Source organism: Bubalus bubalis, chromosome 7, assembly GCF_019923935.1.
Source record: "Bubalus bubalis isolate 160015118507 breed Murrah chromosome 7, NDDB_SH_1, whole genome shotgun sequence".
NCBI classification, from domain to species: domain Eukaryota; kingdom Metazoa; phylum Chordata; class Mammalia; order Artiodactyla; family Bovidae; genus Bubalus; species Bubalus bubalis.
Genome location: NC_059163.1, coordinates 71,950,895 through 71,970,241, shown reverse-complemented (window position 1 = coordinate 71,970,241; position 19,347 = coordinate 71,950,895). Strand labels below are relative to the sequence as shown.

Sequence of the window (19,347 nt, the reverse complement as noted above, 5' to 3'; positions counted from 1 at the left end):
CATCACCATAAAACCTGACACTGCGAGCCACGCAGCAGAGCAGTTTTCCTGGGTTCACTTACCCTACTGCTCTCCACCTGGGCACCCTTTCCCAATAAAATCTCTTGCTTTGTCAGCACGTGTCTCCTCAGACAATTCTTTTCCAAGTGTTAGACAAGAGCCCAGTTTCAGGCCCTGGAAGGGGTCCCCTTTCCTGCAACAGTTGCTTCCACATTTCAGCAATTTTGAACAAAGCTGCTACAAACATCCACATGCAGGCTTTTAAGAGGACTGATGTTTTCAGCTCCTTTGGTATTGTATGGGAAGAGTATGTTTAGTTTTGTCAGAAATTGCCAAACTGTCCCCATTTATTTTTGTCTATTTATTATTTACCTCCCCAACTAGAATACAAGCACCACGAAGGCAAGGACTTGGTCTAACGCTTAAAAATGTTGCTGTTCAGTCGCTCAGTCATGTCTCTTTGCGACCCCATGTACTGCAGCACGCCAGGCTTCCCTGTCCTTTACCATCTCCCAGAACTTGCTCAAACTCATATCCATTGAGTCGCTGATGCCATCCAACCATCTCATCCTCTTAGAATAGTGTCTGGCATATAACATGTGCTCCATAAAACTGGTAGAAATCAATGAATGAATACATGAATCCCAAGCAGTCCTCTAGCTTAAGGTATCTTGTTACTTCTCAGCGGCAGGATTTGTGAATCTTGGTTTTCACTCTCCTCCATCATGCCCTGCTTCCTGTTACTCCCAGGCAATTCCTCCCCCATCTATTCAACCCAGCTTTTCTCTGACAGCTTCTACTAGCTCGTCACCCTGGCTTACTCAGAGCTCCCCTCGTGCTGCTACCACCTCCTCCTGTTCATCTGTCCAACTTCTACTCCCTCTGCTGAGCTCCAATGTTCCCTGACCTACCAGCTGAAATTGCAGGGGCAGAGAGTCTGACCGGGTAAGCCCATTCCCCATTTAGACAGAGATTTGGTCTGGGTTTTTCAACCCTGCTGATTCAATCAACCATGGCCATGGGCACAGAGCCAGGCAGCCACGACGAAGAGCACTATTCTCTCATGCAGCAGAAACACATGGAGGCAGAAGTGCTTTAATGGCCTGTTGACCAGAGCCTGGGGTCCTGGATGATAGGCTCTGATCCTTTAGAGAGACACTGAAGGCTTCTGAGAAGAGCAGAACTGATTGACCAGATTTATGGTTTCAGAAGATGATTTTGGCTGTCCCACAAATGAGACAGTTGGTGGCTGAAGAGGGTGACACATGCAAGACAAGTTGGACAGCCATAGCCAAGGTCAGCAGGCAAGGCCTCAAACCAAGCCAGTGCCATGAAAGTGATGGGCAAGGGAAGCAGGAGTGAGTGGATCTTGAACCCGAAGCTGGCCATCAGGCACATGAGGCTGGGTCTAGACACCCAGAAGTCATAAAGGCACTAGTTATAACTGTAAGGTGGATAGCGTGGCAAGAGAGAAGCCAAGGTGGATATTTGGGGGAAATCTCTTAGATATAAGGGCTTCCCTTGTGGCTCAGCTGGTATAGAATCCACCTGCAGTGCTGGAGACCTGGGCTTGATCCCTGGGTTGGGAAGATCCCCTGGAGAAGGGAAAGGCTACCCACTCCAGTATTCTGGACTGGAGAATTCTATGGACTGTATAGTCCATGGGCTCGCAAAGAGTTTGACATGACTGAGCGACTTTCAATTCAGTTCAATTCTTAGATATAAAGAACACATCAAAGCAGAAAAACTTGACAAGTGATCTAAATTGGAAATATTTATACAGACAGGTAGGGACTGAGAGAGCCACAGAGCTCAAGAAAAACAGGGAAGCATTTCCCCGGCTTCCTCTCGTAGTCTCAAAAGAACAAGTCTAGAGGGTCCTGTGTTAGATCTCGCTCCTCTCCAAACCCCAGGCTTCTAGTCTGCCTGTTTTCCAGCAGAAGGTGATGCTACTTCTTGGGAATCCACAATAGTCTAAAATTACAGCAGCTGGGCTGCAGTGCCACAATTAGTAGAGCTGCTGTCCCAGGAAACCCTCGTCACATTTTGCTCAGATCAGAGAGCGGATTAACTTTGATGTCTGTCTGAACTCCGTGCGAGACACCACTGGTGGTCTGCTTCCTTCAAGCATTCAATCTTCACATGCAAGGCAAGAAGGAGGAAGTGCCGCATAGGAGCCCAAACCTACTTTTATTTTCGCTCGGTGATTGAGATGAAAATATGCACCCTAGGACTTCTGACATATTTGATTTGCATCCCGTCTCCCTTCATCCCTTGAGCTCTCTCTCCCTTTGTGTGAATACCTTCCCAGGCCCGAACCTCCTTTAGCATTCACAAACATTAGCACAGCTATGAAGCTCCAAGCCCTTCATCTCTGCTGTGTGTTGGAGGTAATTGTGGGCATTTCTTTATCTATTAGGGCTCCTAGTGGCATGCAACTGAAACTGACTCTGACTAACTGAAATCCAAAGGGAGTTTACCGGAAGCGTATGGGGTGACCTGTAGAATACAACAAACAATTGAGAATCAGGCTGCAAGATGGGACGAGGCAAGTGCACACCCAGGACCCCAGGCAAGTGGGAGATACGTACGCCATAACCCTACCAGAACGTTAGCAATGGGAGAAATCCACCCAACAGTGCTGTCTGTCCCTACGTCATCATCCTCGTGACTCTGATTTCTAGGAGAAAAAGAACAACTGGGCCTGGTTGGAGCAACCCATACTCAAACATGAGCTCGCTAACTTTGCAAGTCAGTTTAGAGGGGTGGTAAGGGTTGGTCTCTGCAGCTAGACAGCATGGATTTGTATCCAGGTTCTGCCACTTACTAGCCATGTGACCTTGAGCTAGTCCTTTCTCCATTGCTCCAGATTCAGCCCCTGCAATGGGGATACCTATCTACAGGTGTTGGTGAGTACTGATGGCGTAAACCTGTCACAGTGACTGGCACAGGGGAAGTGTTCTACAGCCTTGGTGTCAGTACTGCTAGGAAGGCACAGGGCCCCTGGATTTACAGTCCAATCAAGAATGCCAAGATGACAGGTCATCCTCAGAAAAGAACCAGGAGGTATCATTAGGAGAGGCTGAGTGTCCAAAAAGTAATTACTATCCACAGCCAATACCTCTGCCAGACTGTAGCCACCACGAGGACAACAGATTCTCCTCTCAATTCACTGTTGCATCCACCAGCACCTGGCTCTGTGAACCTCGATCAGATATGCAAATACTGATCTGACTGCTTCCTTTTTGTGTTTCTGATCAACCAGCACAGGGCTTTGCCTGGAGTAGGCTCAAAATAAGTATTTGCTGATTGAATCTATAGATCAATGGGATTCTCAGAAAGGGGAAGAACTTTGGGATCAGAGTTGTATCTGGTAGGAGTCAATGGCAGGCAAGGGACAATATAATGATGCTAATATATCATTTATCTTGTCATTTGTACATGTCAATCTGTACGTGACATTTGTATAGATTATAGGTTGGCTGTTCACCAGGCTGATACCTCCGGTTCAACAAGAGGGGGCAGCAGAACCACCAGTTACTTGCCACACTGCCTTGGGGAGGGGGGTGGCTCATCTGTCTCATGTTAGTCCTGTTCCTGCCTTGGCGGTGCCACTGGTACCTCACAAGGACATCCTGGCACCCTCTGCACTGGCTTTGACACACTCAGTGGATAGGACTCCATCAGCTATCTGCCAAGTCTGCTCACAAAGACAGTAGGATGTCATGGAAGAGCCTATCCGATTAGGAATCCTGAGAGTTCAGCCCTGGCCCTGGCTCAGTCAATGGTGTGAGGTCTCTGGTTCTCAGTATTCTGATCTAAATAATAGGGTAATCCTTGATTTGGAGCTTGTGGAGGTGTTGAGCAAATGAAATCACACCTATGGTGAGTTCATCTGGAACTCCTTCTGTTTTAAAAGACAGAAGCCAACTCAAACTGGCTTCAGTGAAGAGGGGACTTTATTGGCTCATGTTACTGAGAAATCTGTTTGGGGGCACAATTGGCTTCGGGTGCTCAAATGTAGTGTCAGCATCTGATTTCTCCCCAACTCTCAGCTCCTCTGCTGTACTGTCCTCATTCTCAGTCTCCAAACGGTGGTCCCCAGCAGTTCCAGGGTCTCACGCCTTCAAGTTCAAATCCAGCCTCCCAGAAGCTGGGATAAACTATGGTTGGCTCTATGTGCGTCATTTGGCTTGGAGGATGCAGTCACACTGGACAATCAGACCTGAGTCCAGTGCCAATCAATCCCTGTGATGAGCAAGAGAGCTTGGTCAGGCTTGGTTGTATGGTTAACATTCAGAGCTGGGAAAGAGTAAGGGTTGGAGTTAGGGGGAGAAGGTCTAGTTTACCTCATAGATTGAGAATGGGAGAAGAGTGGACTGCCAAAAGATATTTGGGATATTATTAACAGAAAGAGAAGTGGATGCTGGGAGGCTAAAATGTACGCTATAACTGGGATTTTCTTTTTTTGGTTCATTGGGTCTTCTTTGCTGCCTGCAGACTTTCTCTAGTTGCAGCAAACAGTTGCAGCAAACGGGGGGCTACTCTTCACTGTGGTGCACTGGCTTGTCATTGTGCTGGTTTCTCTTGTTGCAGAACACGAACTCTACAGCACGGGTTTCAGTTGTCGTGGTGCACAGGCATAGTTGCTCCGCAGCATGTGGGATCTCCCAGGACCAGGGATCAAACCTGTGTCCCATGCACTGGCAGGCAGATTCTTAACCACTGGACCACCAAGGAAGTCCTATACCTGGGATTTTTATATCACATGATATAAAGCATGCATTGCAGCTTTCCTCTTTGCCATGAAGTTTTCTGTCTTCATCCAAAAAAGCTCCTGCAAGCGCCCGAGGACCAGCTGTCTGACCAGCTGTCTCACCCTACAGTCATCTGTCTTCCTCCTCTGAACTCCTGTAGCCTACAGGACCTTATCACTCACCAGCAACAGGCTGAGTTGGGTCATCAGTTATCTTGTTATGTATATGTTCTTTCTCTTCATCCATTTGGCAGGATCCTGGAGAACAAGGGTCACATCTTATTCATCTTTGTGCCTCCCAAAGCACTTTGCCTGATGCTCGGGGCATAGAAGACTGTCCATAAACCTGCTGACAGATCAAACACCTGATTTACACGCTTCTGGAAGTATGGAAGTAAATAGTAGCTTGATTCAACTGCAAAAGTACCAAAACAGAGGAAACCTATGCCCTCTACACCATTTTTGAAGGATCGTAAATTATTTCCTGAACTAATAATGATGCTGGGGTCAATATTTGCTGGGATTTTCTTTGCTCCGCAGCCCCCAGTAGCTGGTATCTTTCTTTTTTCAAATAAAGGATTGAGTGAAGGCCCAAGGAATCTTAATCTCAGCTGCCAGTACCCCTGGGTGGGTCCTGTGCCAGCAGAGCAGACATAGAAGCCTGGAGGATGGCAATCATAGGAAGAGGAAGCAGATGTCTGTCCTCAGTGGCTCCCACCTCAGGCAACAAGGCAGAGCCCCAGGGTCCCTTCAGTGGGACTGGCTGCTGGCTCCCTGCCCTGTGCCGATCTCTATTCAATTTCTATCTTCATCCATAACCCTGACATCCAGCAAGGGGAAGGAGAGAGGAGGACATGGAAAATCAGTCGGAAAAGATTTGCTTGTAGCTTGGATGTTGAAATAACATTCCTCCCGGGTTAATCTTGCTTCTGAAGCTCCTGTGGCTCCGATTTCAGAATCCCTTGCAGGCCTTCTTGGCCAGGCATTTTGCACTTTTGTCTCTAATCCCCTCAAATCGCCCTTTAGGCCAAGTGACTTGTCCAAATCCGCTCAGCCAAGCCAAGATTCCCTCACCTGTAAAAGATATGGAGAAGGAAACGGCAATCCACTCCAGTATTCTTGTCTGGAGAATCCCATGGACAGAGGAACCTGACAGGTTACAGTCCATAGGGTCGCACAGAGTCAGACACGACTTAAGTGACTTAGTAAAAGATATGAGGATTAAATCAACGAGCTATAGAGATCCTCCACCTCCTAGTGTAGTCAGGAAAAGCAAATCAGTTGCGGGGAAAGAACCAAGAAACGTGGTTAGTAAAGGAGGGAGTGGTAGACGAGGTCAGAAGAGCGGTGGGTGGGGCAGCCGAGAGAAAAACTAGGCTGGGCGGGTAGCGGCTGGGGGAGGGACTGGGAACCGAGAGCAATGAGCAATTAAACCTCCCCTCTTAACGGCGGCTGGCGTCTGCTGGGCGCTAAGCAATGCCGGGACAACCGGGGAGGCGGTGCGCCGGGCCTGAGGCCCCGCCCCACCTCGCCCTAGCCCCACCCACTCCTAGGCCCCGCCTCTGATTCCGCCCCTGCTCCCACCTCGCTCTGCCTCGGCCCAGCCCTAACTTCTAGCCCCGCCCCCAAGGCCCGGAAGCGAAAGCTGTTCCTCCTCTTCCGAGCGGGGTTACGGCCCAGCCGGCGGGAGCCGGGTTTGGAGAGTCCCGGGCACTCGGAGAATCCGGGTAGCCCCGGCTGGAGCCATGTCCCGGAACCTGCGCACTGCTCTCATTTTCGGCGGCTTCATCTCCCTGATCGGCGCCGCCTTCTACCCCATCTACTTCCGGCCCTTAATGCGGCTGGAGGAGTACAGTGAGTGACCTCTGACCCCACGCGGCGTCCCGGCCCCGGTGACAGTGATCTCTGACCCCACGTGGCCGACTGGCCCTAGTAACTCCCCCGCTTTCCCTCATCATCCCCACGTGGGGCCATGGACAGAGGTTGGTTCACGAGTGAGCGAGACCCAGGTTCGACTCTGGCTGTGTGCACTTTCGGGACCGGGGTCAAGTGACTCAACCTCTGAGACCTTCACCATCCTCAGTAGTAGTTGTGTGTGTGTGTGTGTGTGCGTGCGTCCGTTCGTGCGTGTGTGCTAGGTCGCTCAGTCGTGTCCAGATCTTTGCCATCCCATGGACTTTAGCCCGTCTACCACCCTGACCATGGAATTTTCCAAGCAAGAATATTGGAGTGGGTTGCCATTTCCTACTGGGGTCTTCCCAATCCAGGGATCGAATCTGCGTCTCTTGTGTCTGTATAATATCTTTAAAACTGCCTGGCATCTGGTGAGACTTAAAGGTGGTAATAAAAGCAATTAACATAGTAGGTCAGCACTAAATCCTAGTTCATACTGGTACTCACTGGAGGCTTTTTGATGTGTCTTCATTAAGCACGTTGCCAAGATATCCTGGAGAAGGAAATGGCAACCCGCTTCAGTATTTGTCTTGAGAATCCCAGGTACAGAAGGGTCTGGGGAGCCCCAGTCCATGGGGTCACAAAGAGTCGGACACGACTGAGCGACTAATACTGGATCACTTAATTTATTTAACCTCATTTTGAGGCAGGTTATTATTAAGTGTTTTATGGATGGGAAGTCTCAGAGAGGTTGTATTACACGCCCAAGGACACACAGCTAGTAAGTGGCAAGACTAATATTCCAACTTCCGCCTTCCTTTCCGGGCCTTCCTCCACACCCTGAAGCTGGGAATGGTGATGTTGTGGGGAGGGATGGTCCCTCATTATCCTGAGCTTGAAGGTGTTTTTATGGCACTTATTCCACTCCCAAAGATGTCCTTGAGCGGACATGTTTCAAACCTGAACAGTTAACCTGGATTTTTTAGTTTTTCCTCTCCTTTCTCCTCTAATCTTTTTTTTCACATTCTGCTGTCTTCCTTCGTTTTAAGCCGGCTGCTCACATGACAATGGCGAATATCCTGGGAGTAATTTTCTTCCTTAATCGTTCAAGTCCTATCATTCTAAAAGCCAAACTCTCCTTTCTTGAGACCTATACCTCAGCAAGGATTAGCAGTTTGATACATCTGAAACCATCTGTCAGAGAGAAAATATCAGGCATTAGAGGCTCATTTTGTTCTCCAGGAAACCTGAATCATGTTGAAGATGGAAGAGGGCCAGCCCTGCCCCTTGAGAATATTAGCGGAGGCTGAAAGCTTGGCGATCTAAAGCCGAAAGCTCCGTGTAAATGCTCTGCCCATTACAAATGCTACAACATTTGGTTTCTGAGACAGAGCATTTTAAGCACACACTCAGATTTCCTTGCAGCTTCTTTTTTATCACCTGGGATTGAAATGGTCTCTGCATTCTGCCTTCCAGCCTGTCTCTGTGCACCCATGTGTGGGGTAGATAAAAATGGGGTTGAGTGAGGCCTTGCATAATCTGTGTCATCCCTCCTTACAGAATCCTTGCTTCACTCTGTTTTATGATAGCCTCTAGATTTGAACTTGGGTCAAGAGGGTCTGCTTTGGATCCCCCTAGCAAAGTTTCAGTCTAGGAAGACTAGCAGTGGTTTTTCAACTAGAGGTGATTTTTGTCTCCCTGGGGTTCTCTATGGAGACATTTTTGCTTGTCACAAAATGGGTGCCATGGGGTAGGGTGGGGTGGGTGAGTGTGCCGCTCGCATCTAGCGCATAGAGGCCAGGCTCCTAAAGTTTGTGCAACATGTAGGACAGCCGCCCGTAACAAAGAATTACCCAGCCCAACATGCGAATGGTGCCGAGATTGCGAAACCGGCCTCTGGTTCAGGGTGTCGGTTTGTGCTGTGTCTCCCAACAACAGTCTTACAGGTCCATAGTCTATGGTTATCTGAGTCACTTTAAGACAGACAATTAGGCCTTTTATGTGAACACTGAGTGTGTGGCTACAATATCAGCATTTTTAAATGTAAGGCAGTCAACACCTGCCCACGTTTCTGGTTCAATTTTAATTAATTTGGACACTGTTATCTGAGTTATAACTGAGTCCTTAAACAGGTAAATGATACTGTATAGGTAATATGTATTGAAAACGGTTTATATGTCTGACACTCTTCCAAGCACTTTTTATATATTAACCCATTTGGTGCAAAAGTAACCTTTTATGGTAGTTGCTATGTGATCATCATCCCCATTTTATACATGGACAGACGGGTATAAAACTTGTTCGAGAACCCACAACCAGTGAGTCCCAGATTTGAACCAGTGCCATACCAGGGCACCATACTGCCTAAGAGGATAGAGGGAGTCAGTCAGATGAGGGTCTAAGTCCCTTCCTAGAAGAGGATTTTAAGATGAGCTACTTAACCTCTCTGAGCCTGGCCTGTTTCCTCATCTGTAAACAGTGAAGTTTGTAGGACTGAATTTACATGTTTTGGAGTGAATTAAATGAGATAAAAGGTGTAGAAATACTGATTTTTTGTTTTTGTTTTGGTTGCTCTGCTGCTGCTAAGTCACTTTAGTCGTGTCCGACTCTGCGACCCCATAGACAGCAGCCCAGTAGGTTCCGCTGTCCCTGGGATTCTCCAGGCAAGAACACTGGAGTGGGTTGCCATTTCCTTTTCCAATGCATGAAAGTGAAAAGTGAAAGTGAAGTTGCTCAGTTGTGTCCGACTCCCAGCGACCCCATGGACTGTAGCCCACCAGGCTCCTCCATCCATGGGAGTTTCCAGGCAAGAGTACTGGAGTGGGGTGCCAGGGCATTCTCCATTTGGTTGCTCAGTTGTGTCCAACTCTTTGTAACCCATGGACTGTAGCCCTCCAGGCTCCTCTGTCCATGCAGTTTGCCAGGCAAGAATACTGGAGTGGGTTTCCGTTTCCTTCTGCAGGGGATCTTCCTGACCCAGGGATCAAAACTGTGTCTCCTGCATTCACAGATGGATTCTTTACCGCTGAGCCACCAGGGAAGCTCATATTTTTACATTAGGAATCCCATAAAAACATTTCAAAAATAAGGAGCTACAGAGGCAGGGAAGTGAAACAAGGAGATTTAAGCAGATGCTCAGACCCAGGTGAGGCGTTCGTGACCTGGTCGTGGAGATGCACTGTGAGGACGGAGCTTCAATTCATTTCAGCACATTCAGTTAACATTTATTTAGCCTTCTTTTTATTTTTTAAAAACCTGCTGTTCTAACAGCAGTGTGCCTGGCCCTGTATTAGGTGCTGGATATATGTGGCTGGACAAGTCAGAGCTCTTCTCTCATGTCACTGCCCCACGCATGCCCAGCCCCTCTCCCGCCACCCACTCCTTGTGCTCTGAGTTGGTCTCCCTGCTCCACCAGCACCACAACCACCCCGTTCTCTACCCTGCAGCCACCCTGGTCTTTCTGGTTACGTTATTGTTGCTTATCTACCTTCTTTGCATTTGTGGTCAAAGAATTCAGACCATGTGATTTTGATTCTCTGATGCTGGTCAGGATTTGCTTTGTGACTTGGTACAGGTCAGTTTTTGTGAATGTTCCCTGCATGCTTGGAATGAGGTATGTTCTCTTCTTTGGGGGTACAGAGTTCTGTGTATGATGGTTCCAAATCATTCTTAATTCTATTACTTATATATCTTGAGGCCATATTAGTTGTTGCTCCCAATCTAGAATGTTCTGAAGAATTTTTTTTTTCAATTATCATCATGTAAGGGTCCTCTTTACCCCCTAACATTCCTCCCCAATTCTGTTTTGTCTAATATCATCATAGTTACCAGCTTTCTTTAGGTTAGTGTTCTCCTGGTATATATATTCTCTTATATTTAGCCTTTATTTGTCCTTAAGTCTTATAAGCAACCCAAACTGGGATTTTTTTTTTAAAAGTCCAGTCTGATAATCTTTAAAATGTTGAATTATTTTCCCTATCTTATGTTTTCTATTTAATCCTGTCTCTCTCTCTTTTTTTTTTTCCTCCTTTTCTGCATCAAGGCTTCTTTATTTAATTTTCTTGCCCTCTACTAGTTTGAAAGTTTTACATTCTGTTTTTCTTCTTTTGTTTTGACAACTTAGAGCTAGTCAATATCTTTACCTCCTATGAAATAAACAAAGACCTTAGAAGGCCTTAGCTCTTGTCCCACACATCCCACCCCTCCTGCCTTATGTTTCTTGCTCCCCAGACCACTTAGGACCATCAGCATTTTACACAGTCACTGATTGTGTCTCTTGACCCACATTCTTTATTTACTGATCCGTCTGTCTCACACCTTTCTAGTTTCAGTTGTCTTCATACATCTTTGTGTTTCTTTGGTGAGAATTTGTAACTGGGAAAATACATGTATGTGTGTCAGAAAATGTATAGAACTCCAGGTTTTCCACTGTGCCTGTTGAAAAGCCTTATTGTTGTGCCGTTTGCACTTGGAATTTAATCATCTCACTTGCTTATTTTAAAACACTTGAATAACCCTCTGCTGTCCTCAGAGGGTGGACAACCATTGAAATGTTTTAATCAGGAGAGCAAGGTGATCAGATTTAGCCTTTCCAGGCATCTCTGACTGTATCTGACAGAGGGGCCGGAAGGGCCACAATTGAAGGTAAGAAGGCCAAGACCTAGGCAGGCTGTGCTTCCTATGACTTCAGGAGAGATGACGGTAGCCTGCACCAGAGTGCTGGTGGTTATGGGACTGGGCAGAAGGACTGAATTCAGGAGCCAGGTTTAAGAAATAAATCCTCTACAGGGATTTGTGACTGATTAGCTCAAGGGCAAGCAAGGGAGAGGAAGGAGACTGGCCTCCAGCTTTTTGGCTCCAGCAGTTGAAGAGATGTGGTACTAGGCTTAGTACTTAGTACTTAGTACTTAGATGTGGTACTAAGGTACTACAAGGAATACATGAAGTCTGTTTGGGGGATGAGGGGACAGGCTGGTTCAGTTTGGGATGTATTGAGTGTTAGGTACCTGGATGTGCTCCTGGAGATTTCCCCTAGGTGGTGGGACGTGCCAGTCTGGAGCCGAGCCACAGGATCTGAGCTGGAGCTAGAGATGGCCCATCTTCAGCATCAGATGGGAAGCGGAGTCACTGCAGCAGGTGGGGCTCCAGGCAACATTCCGAGATTGAAAGCGACACGCTGGTCCAGGACAGAATGCAGGTGAACACTGGCACTTGAAAGTCTGAAGAGCAAGTGGTCAGAGGAGGAGGGACCTTCTAAGGAGACTGACAAGGAGTGGCCAGAGTGAGGGCATTAAAACCGGAAGAGGCTGCAGTCATAAGCCCCAGGAAGATAGCTCTTCATGGCAAAGGGTGTGATCAGCAGGGCTCGGCTGCTTAGAGACAGTAAGGAAGATAAAAACTGAAAATATCCATTGGATTTAGCAAAAAGAAGGTGAAGCTCAGTGGCTATTTTGTTAAGAGTGCTTTCAGTGGTTTGACAGTGGGCAGAAGGCAGATTGCAGCGGATGAAGAGTAAATAGGATTTTAGGTTGACTATATAAAGATGTTGGGCTATCTGAAGAAGAGAATGAGGAATTGTATTTGCAGCTGGTCAAGGGGGCTAGGGGAGTGGTGGTTCTGTTTCGTCTGGGAGCATCAGGGAGCCAAGAGGGTCTCTGGATAAAGAAGGCTGCTGGAGGAGGTGGGGGAATCTCAACATCAGATGGAGGAGGAGCCTTGGACCCAAGGCGGGACACTTCTTCCACCAACTGAGGAGGAAGGGTGGGCATGGATACAGCTAGACGGCGGTGTGACTTGGTCACCTTGGCTTCTGTTCTCTTTGTGACTCAGGAGGTCAGGTGACTACACGTGAGAGGCACAACCTCCAGGCAGACTGTCCCTCCTCGGGACGCATTCTTCCTCGGGCTTGGTGGTCTACCTCCACCAGCACTCCTGGCTTTGCTCTTTTGTTCCTGCCTTTCATCCACTCCTTCTTAGCCTCTCTTGTTAGCTCTTTTTCTTCTGAGCTTCCTTCATACCTCTGTGGTCCCCAGAATTCTGGGCAGACCAAGGAGAAGCCCATGGTCCTTGGAAGGCCTGGGCAGACACCCAGTGCTTGACAAGGGGAGCCAGAGGCTGGCAAGGAGTCCAGGCCATGTAGGGCCCAAGAGCCGAGTCACTGCGGTACCTTTCAGCTGGGCCAGCTTGACTGATGCTGGCTGGCCTGGATAGGGGTAGGTAGGTTCCCAAGCACCTGGTGAAATAAGCCTCAAGGCAGTAGAAAAGAGGCAGAAGGCCCCTTATGTAAAATAAAGCCAAGATCTTCTGTGATTTAAAAGCAGACAGACCACTATTGCAAGACTGCCATCTTGAATTTCATCTTGACATTCAGTGTGATCTTCAGCTCTTTCACTAACTCACCCAGACTTTACCAAGTGTTAGGTAGCATATAAGGCCAGTTTGACTCGTGATACCTGATACTGAAATGAGCACCGGGGAGATGGCAATTGTCAGTCCAAAACCAGAGTATTCAGTTAGTTCTGCAGTCCTTCTGCAGGGGAGTCCAGATGTTACTTTTTAGCTTTCAGCCTGTCGGCCCAACCTGGTTTGTGGGAAGAGCCCATGTTTAGGGAAGCGCGCAAGTGATACAGCTTGAAGCCTGATTGCCTTTTGTCTTAGAAGCAGTCAGGGATCCTGAATGTAGCCTTTTAAAAATAACAGCATTTCAAGGCAACCTATGAAATGAGACAAAATAAGATCATTTCCTGTGATCCTGTACATTTTTAACTAACTTTAGTTAGATGTGGAGAAGCATAAAACCATAGGGTTTTGCCAGGAAACTTGTGCTCATTCAGCCCCCACGTTTAGGTGGCTTGTTCAGGGTCACTTAGCACATTCATTCAGAGAAGGCAATGGCACCCCACTCCGGTACTCTTGCCCGGAAAATCCCATGGATGGAGGAACCTCGTAGTCTGCAGTCCATGGGGTCACTAAGAGTTGGACATGACTGAGCGACTTCACTTTCACTTTTCACTTTCATGCATTGGAGAAGGAAATGGCAACCCACTCCAGTGTTCTTGCCTGGAGAATTCCAGGGACGGGGGAGCCTGGTGGGCTGCCATCTCTGGGGTCGCACAGAGTCGGACACAACTGAAGTGACTTAGCAGCAGCAGCAGCACATTCATTGCTGGGTAAATACTAGACCCGAACTCCTCAGCCTTGTCTGCTGCTTAATGAAGCCCAGTTTCACCTGCATTTAGGACAGAGGGGTGTCTGCCAGCAAAGCCAAGGTGGAAGAACCATGACCCCTCAATGTTTCCTCTTTCCTTGTGCCCCCATCCACAGTGTGTGATAGTTGGAGCAGGCCTGTGAGAAGTCACTTGATGAGGAATACCTCTCACCTTAAAAGGGTGTTTTCCCTATTCCATGGCAAGTGCTCAGAATATGCTTTTTATTCCTTTCACCATGAGTAAAATGAATTGCACAGACTAAAGTCTTTTTTTCTAACAGGCCTTACAAAGCTGCCTGGGTTTCATCACACACCCTGGTGAGAAACAGAGGTGTTGCCAGCATTGGGAGGAGCCCATACTTCTGGTGGCCCCTTGGTGCCCTCAGCCACTGGCTCACACTCCCTCCCATGGCACACATCCATCCTGAGTCACCCCACAGACTGCAGCAAAGTGGGAGCACTAGAAAAGTACTTTTTCATTTTATATTTGCTATTTTTAAAAGAGACTTTGAATTAATCATCATAAAATAGTGTTGTTGGACTTCCTTATACTTGTTTTGCAGTTGTGTTTTTTTGTTGTTAAAAAAATGCAACTGACAGAGAAAATCTGAGAATAGTAGAATGAATCCCTTTATGTCCTTCACCTAGATTTACCAGTTGTTAACATTTTGCCACATTTGCTTTCTCTCCCGATATGTATGTGACATGTCTATACACACATACATACATAGAGATATGTGTATGTTCATAGATTATACACATATTACTGTTACTATTATTTTGCTGAACCATTTGAGAGTTAGGTAGCAGGCCTTGTGAGCTTTGATACCTAAAACATGAGCATGTATTTCCTGAGCACAGGGACATTCTCTTATGTAATCACAGTTAATCCAATCCAGGAAATTTAATATTGACACAATGCTATTATGTAATATACAGTCCGTATTCAGATGCTGACATCTGGCCAATTACCTCAGGTGGTGAGTGGCTTGTATTTTAACTGGTTCATTGGCAGAAGGAGATGGAGGAGGTATTCTTGAGGTGGTGGTCTGACTGCAGAGGGTCCCGAGGTGAGATTCTGCACCTGCTTTTAGGTTTTTGTCTGCTGGTGCTCCCCAAGAACACCGTCCCTAACAAGACCGCCGAGGGGCTGGGGCGTGGGTGTGCTGCCTCCATTTGCTGGGAACATTGAATAAAGTAATAAGTCACACAGATTTCACAGTATGGGCATTTAATATAAGGATGGGTTTAAGACTTTAAAAAGTCTTAAACTTTAAAACTTAAAAAAGTCTTAAAAAATGGATTTAAGACTCTTTTGCTACCGTACAAAAATGAGTTTTGAATAATATACCTAAGGATCCTCGATTAAAACTGCAAATCAGCTCGCTGCCTTAGCACCAGAGGGCAGAGTTGGGCTTGCTGAGACACTGGAGAGGGGACTTGTGTAACTGACATTGCAAAGCTCCCAGCCCAGTGCTGCGTATTTGCATTTTAATCATTTCACTCCTAATAGAAATATGCTCACTACCGAAAAGTCAGTAATTAGCTTATCCTGATTTGCCCACATAGTTAAACCCCTGACTTCCTTGTTGCCCTTTTCCCGAGGCCCAGAGACATCTGCTATTTCTCTAATGACAGCGAAATAGACACCTACTGTCAGCTTCATCAAGACGTATTTGCTGAGTCCCGAGGGGCCAGTTTGTTTGCCTTTAAGCATATTCCACATTCACAAATAAAGTGTCTTTGTGTCACATTGCGAATTTATAAGACTGTTTTGATCTTCAAGCACTATGGAACATTAATGGATAAAAGAACCAGGGGATGTAGATAGGATGCTAATACCAGTTATCACTCAGTAAGAACTAGTTCTGCAAATCAGTTTAAATTGCCCATCCAAGCCAAAAAAAGAGGTGGTTGCATAAGGACAAGGATTATAAAGAGATTATGGTCTATTTAAAATAAATCCTCAGCCTCTCTCCAACCTCATTAGCAATTAGCAAGGAAGTGTAAAGACAGGGATTCCTTTCTCTTCTCTTGGTTCTCTATTGCATTTTAAGAGGTGAGAACACAATTAGGCATTCTGTTGTCACAGGAAGTCAACTTCCTTTGATGCTTGGCAGACTGCCAGTTTCTTTGGCTTTGTACAACCTGCCTCTTGTAGAACGTGTTCTGGTACACCGGGCTATCTGATTTTCTTAAATCTGGACATCTAGAACGCTTTCAGGCAATCAAGTGTTTTTTAAAAAACTCATCTCTTCCTTCTTCCGTAATACTGGAGAATGGACCTTTTAGGTATGAAAAATGATACCTATTTTTGTTCCTGGCACTACTGATGGCAGTGTAGTCTTCTACTAGTTGGCATTTTCTAAGAGCATGTTTGAGACACGTCTATACTTGGAGACTTACATGGTGACAGCATGGTGGGGCTCAATCCTACAGGAATTCAATTTCTTAGGAAGTAAGATCGTCTTTTGTGTTGAGTTATTTTAGAAAGTCTGACACCTTAGAGGCTCCATTATCACCTGCTCTAGATGGAAGACATCCTTTGGCATCTCTTGGTCCGTAGGGACTTGGTTGTCATTTACCTGCTATTTCAGAGAGGCCCAGTGAAACTCACCACTGTCTATAAGGGGCTTCTTTGGGCTGTATCTTCTCTGTCTCACTTAGAATTGGATGTCAAGATTCAGATGATCCCTACTGCCCAGTGTTTTAGTTGCCAAAGCAAAACTTAGCATTGATAAAACCTCAGATAGGTCACTCAGGATTGACTTTCCGTCGTATCACCAGAGAAACAAGTTCGATGAATATTCGATTTGGCAAAGCCCTGTTTCTTTTAACTTTATGAGAATCCAGAGGCCAGAATAAAGAAAATGGCCTAATATTAAAGAAGAGTTAAATATGGATTTAAAAGAAACACTTTTAGCCTGATTAAAACAAAAGTTTGATTACAGCACTTAATTACTATAATATACTAGTAAACATCCTTTGGCTCCAAGTCTTTCTGCTGAAAAGCCACGATTTGTTTGTCAAGATACTTAAAATAATAAGTCTTTGTTTTTACAGCCCTTGGGTTTATTGGAAACCACTTAGAAAGATGTGTCAGGGTGCTTGAAGCCCACAGACATAAAATGCCCAATTTCTCTTGGCCCTCGCCTGTTGGACATCTCCAAAGAGATCAGCTAAGCTGCTGTCACTGGAACGCGCTTACTAATTGGTGCAGCACCTGCAGTCAATTAGGGAAGCTTCAATTATCCAAACCAAAGCCACCCACCCAAAGATTAATTTTCTGCTCTATTTCCTATCAAAAACATAGCATATTTAGCTCTGGGTCTAGGCCTTCAGTGGAGTACATTTTAGGCACAAACTGCATCGTTTTCTTGTTAATTGTACTTGTTCCATCAATTCAACAGCCCTGCTCTCATCACATCACACCCACTAGTTCTTTCAAAATTGTTCTTTTTCTGTTGTTTTTGTTGCCTTTCCAAACTGCTGATATCACCGAGAAAAGATGTTCATTGGGAGTTTTTCTTCTGAAGTATGGCTTGCTTTCTTTCACTGAAAATATCCAGTCTTTTTGCTTGATAGGATCCAACTTCCATTACCTAAAAGCTCTGGGCAGTGGCAGCTCTGAATTTAATAGCATTCAGATATATTGTTCTCTTATTGCCCCATGTAGATACAAAGAGTTCCACCACTCTGCCCCTGACCCCCTCTCTAAAGAGTAATTTTTCTGTTGTGTTTCTCAGAGAAGGAACAAGCCATAAATCGAGCTGGTATTGTTCAAGAAGACGTGCAGCCACCAGGTAAACTTAAAAATCAAGACAAAAATCTCATGTGAAATGCTTCATTGTTGGGGGGAGGTATGTGCTTTGCAGAGAAATCTTTTCCACTTTGAGGCTAGATTGTGATTGTGTTATTATTTTTCAGCAGTTGCCATTTTAGAGGCTGCCACCCTAAGACTTCCTCTTAATATTTCACTCCGGAATAGTTTTTGCAAGTTTGCATGTTACTCTTGAGTTTGATAAGTGGGCATAAACATGTAACAAGTGTGCAATTAACTATGAAGCATAAATAGCTGTTTTGCAGACTTATTTACCAAGCACCTATTTAAACACTACCCTCATGGGAAAATACTGTTTACTTGTGAGCTATTTTAATTGATGCAGGATTCTGCTTTGTACAGAAGCTCAGAAGTTCCCTTTATGGCTGAATGGTTAGTTACTTTGAGACAATCCAAGTTGGCTGAGAATGAGAGGTTTCTAGCTTATTAGCCAAAACTCTTGTGGCATCGGTCTTTTTTTAATTTATTTTTTAACTAGGCCAGATACATATCTCCCTATTGTGGGGCAGTTTCTGAGCCATTTAAAAATCTCTCTTGGCTGCCATGGCTGCGCAGCCGTTCCATACCAGGGTTCCGGCAGCTTGCCCGGACTACCTCAAACTCTGTGGAAATCGCACAGCTCCATTCTGATGTCATCTTCTTTGTTTGGGGTTGAGGGAAGTGATAGGAAATTTAAAAATGAATCCTGTTTTTAATTCATGTTTCTTTCTATAGGGTTGAAAGTGTGGTCGGATCCATTTGGCCGGAAATGAGAAGACTAACACCACCTCTAATTATGAAAGTAGACAAGAGACTTCATGCTTTCAGTTCTGCAGCAAGTTCAATAAGTCACCTGGCTAGAGAACGCTGGCTGGAGCAGAAAACTCTGGAAGGCCATAAAAAGTCCTATGCATGAGGAGTACGTCCCTTCTTAAAAGGACCCTGGAACAAATCATACTATTAGGAGGGTTTCCATGATTTGGTTTCCTTTCTAAAAATGAAGCTGTCTCACTCAGCTGGACTTGAAGGCTATCTACATATTATTCAGTCTCTACCTCTTAGCCAGCCAAGCTGTGATATGAATACAAGCAACTAGTAGACTGGGGAAGATTCTAGACTGTTTTGCCATCCTCCAAATAGGAAATTTCAGGGGGAAACTACCATATTGAGCAGCCTCATAGGGCTCTTTGAAAATGTTAAAGTTGATAAAACTCTTTGAGGACAAGGTACATTGTACTCTTTAAGAATAAATAGTTCAACTCAACTGTCTCATTAGGAAGGTTGCTGCATGTTGAGAAATAAACAAATTTGAAGCAAACTAAATGGGTCTGCATGCCTATTAGAAATCATTGTTGAATTGACCGAAATGAAAATATATATATTAAAATGATTTCTCTTACTTCATAATGGTGTAAGTTTTTTTGTAAATCCTTTATTATAGGCTCATTAATTATACCAAGAAGTATTGTTTGACTGAATTATATTTGACCAGACATTTGACTGTGTGGTATTTGTCAAGTAAAAATCTTAGAGGTAAATAGCAAATATGTTGAGACAAATGTTTATTGAATGCAATTCTCTACCAGATACCTCACCAGGTGCTGCAGAGATGAGCATGAGAATACTTGTTTCCTTCTCTGGTCTCTGTCTGACCTGTTACCTAGATTCTGT

At 45.6% G+C, this 19,347-nt stretch overlaps 1 protein-coding gene across 1 annotated transcript; it reads left to right on the top strand.

Moving 5' to 3' along the window:
• The first annotated feature begins 6,381 nt into the window (after positions 1-6,381).
• On the top strand, positions 6,382-19,080 carry SMIM20 (small integral membrane protein 20). Its single transcript, XM_044946026.2, has 3 exons — positions 6,382-6,610; positions 17,603-17,659; positions 18,412-19,080. The coding sequence occupies exons 1-3, from the start codon at positions 6,502-6,504 to the stop codon at positions 18,447-18,449; spliced, it is 204 nt and encodes a 67-aa protein (XP_044801961.1). The 5' UTR covers positions 6,382-6,501; the 3' UTR covers positions 18,450-19,080.
• The last annotated feature ends 267 nt before the right edge of the window (positions 19,081-19,347 follow it).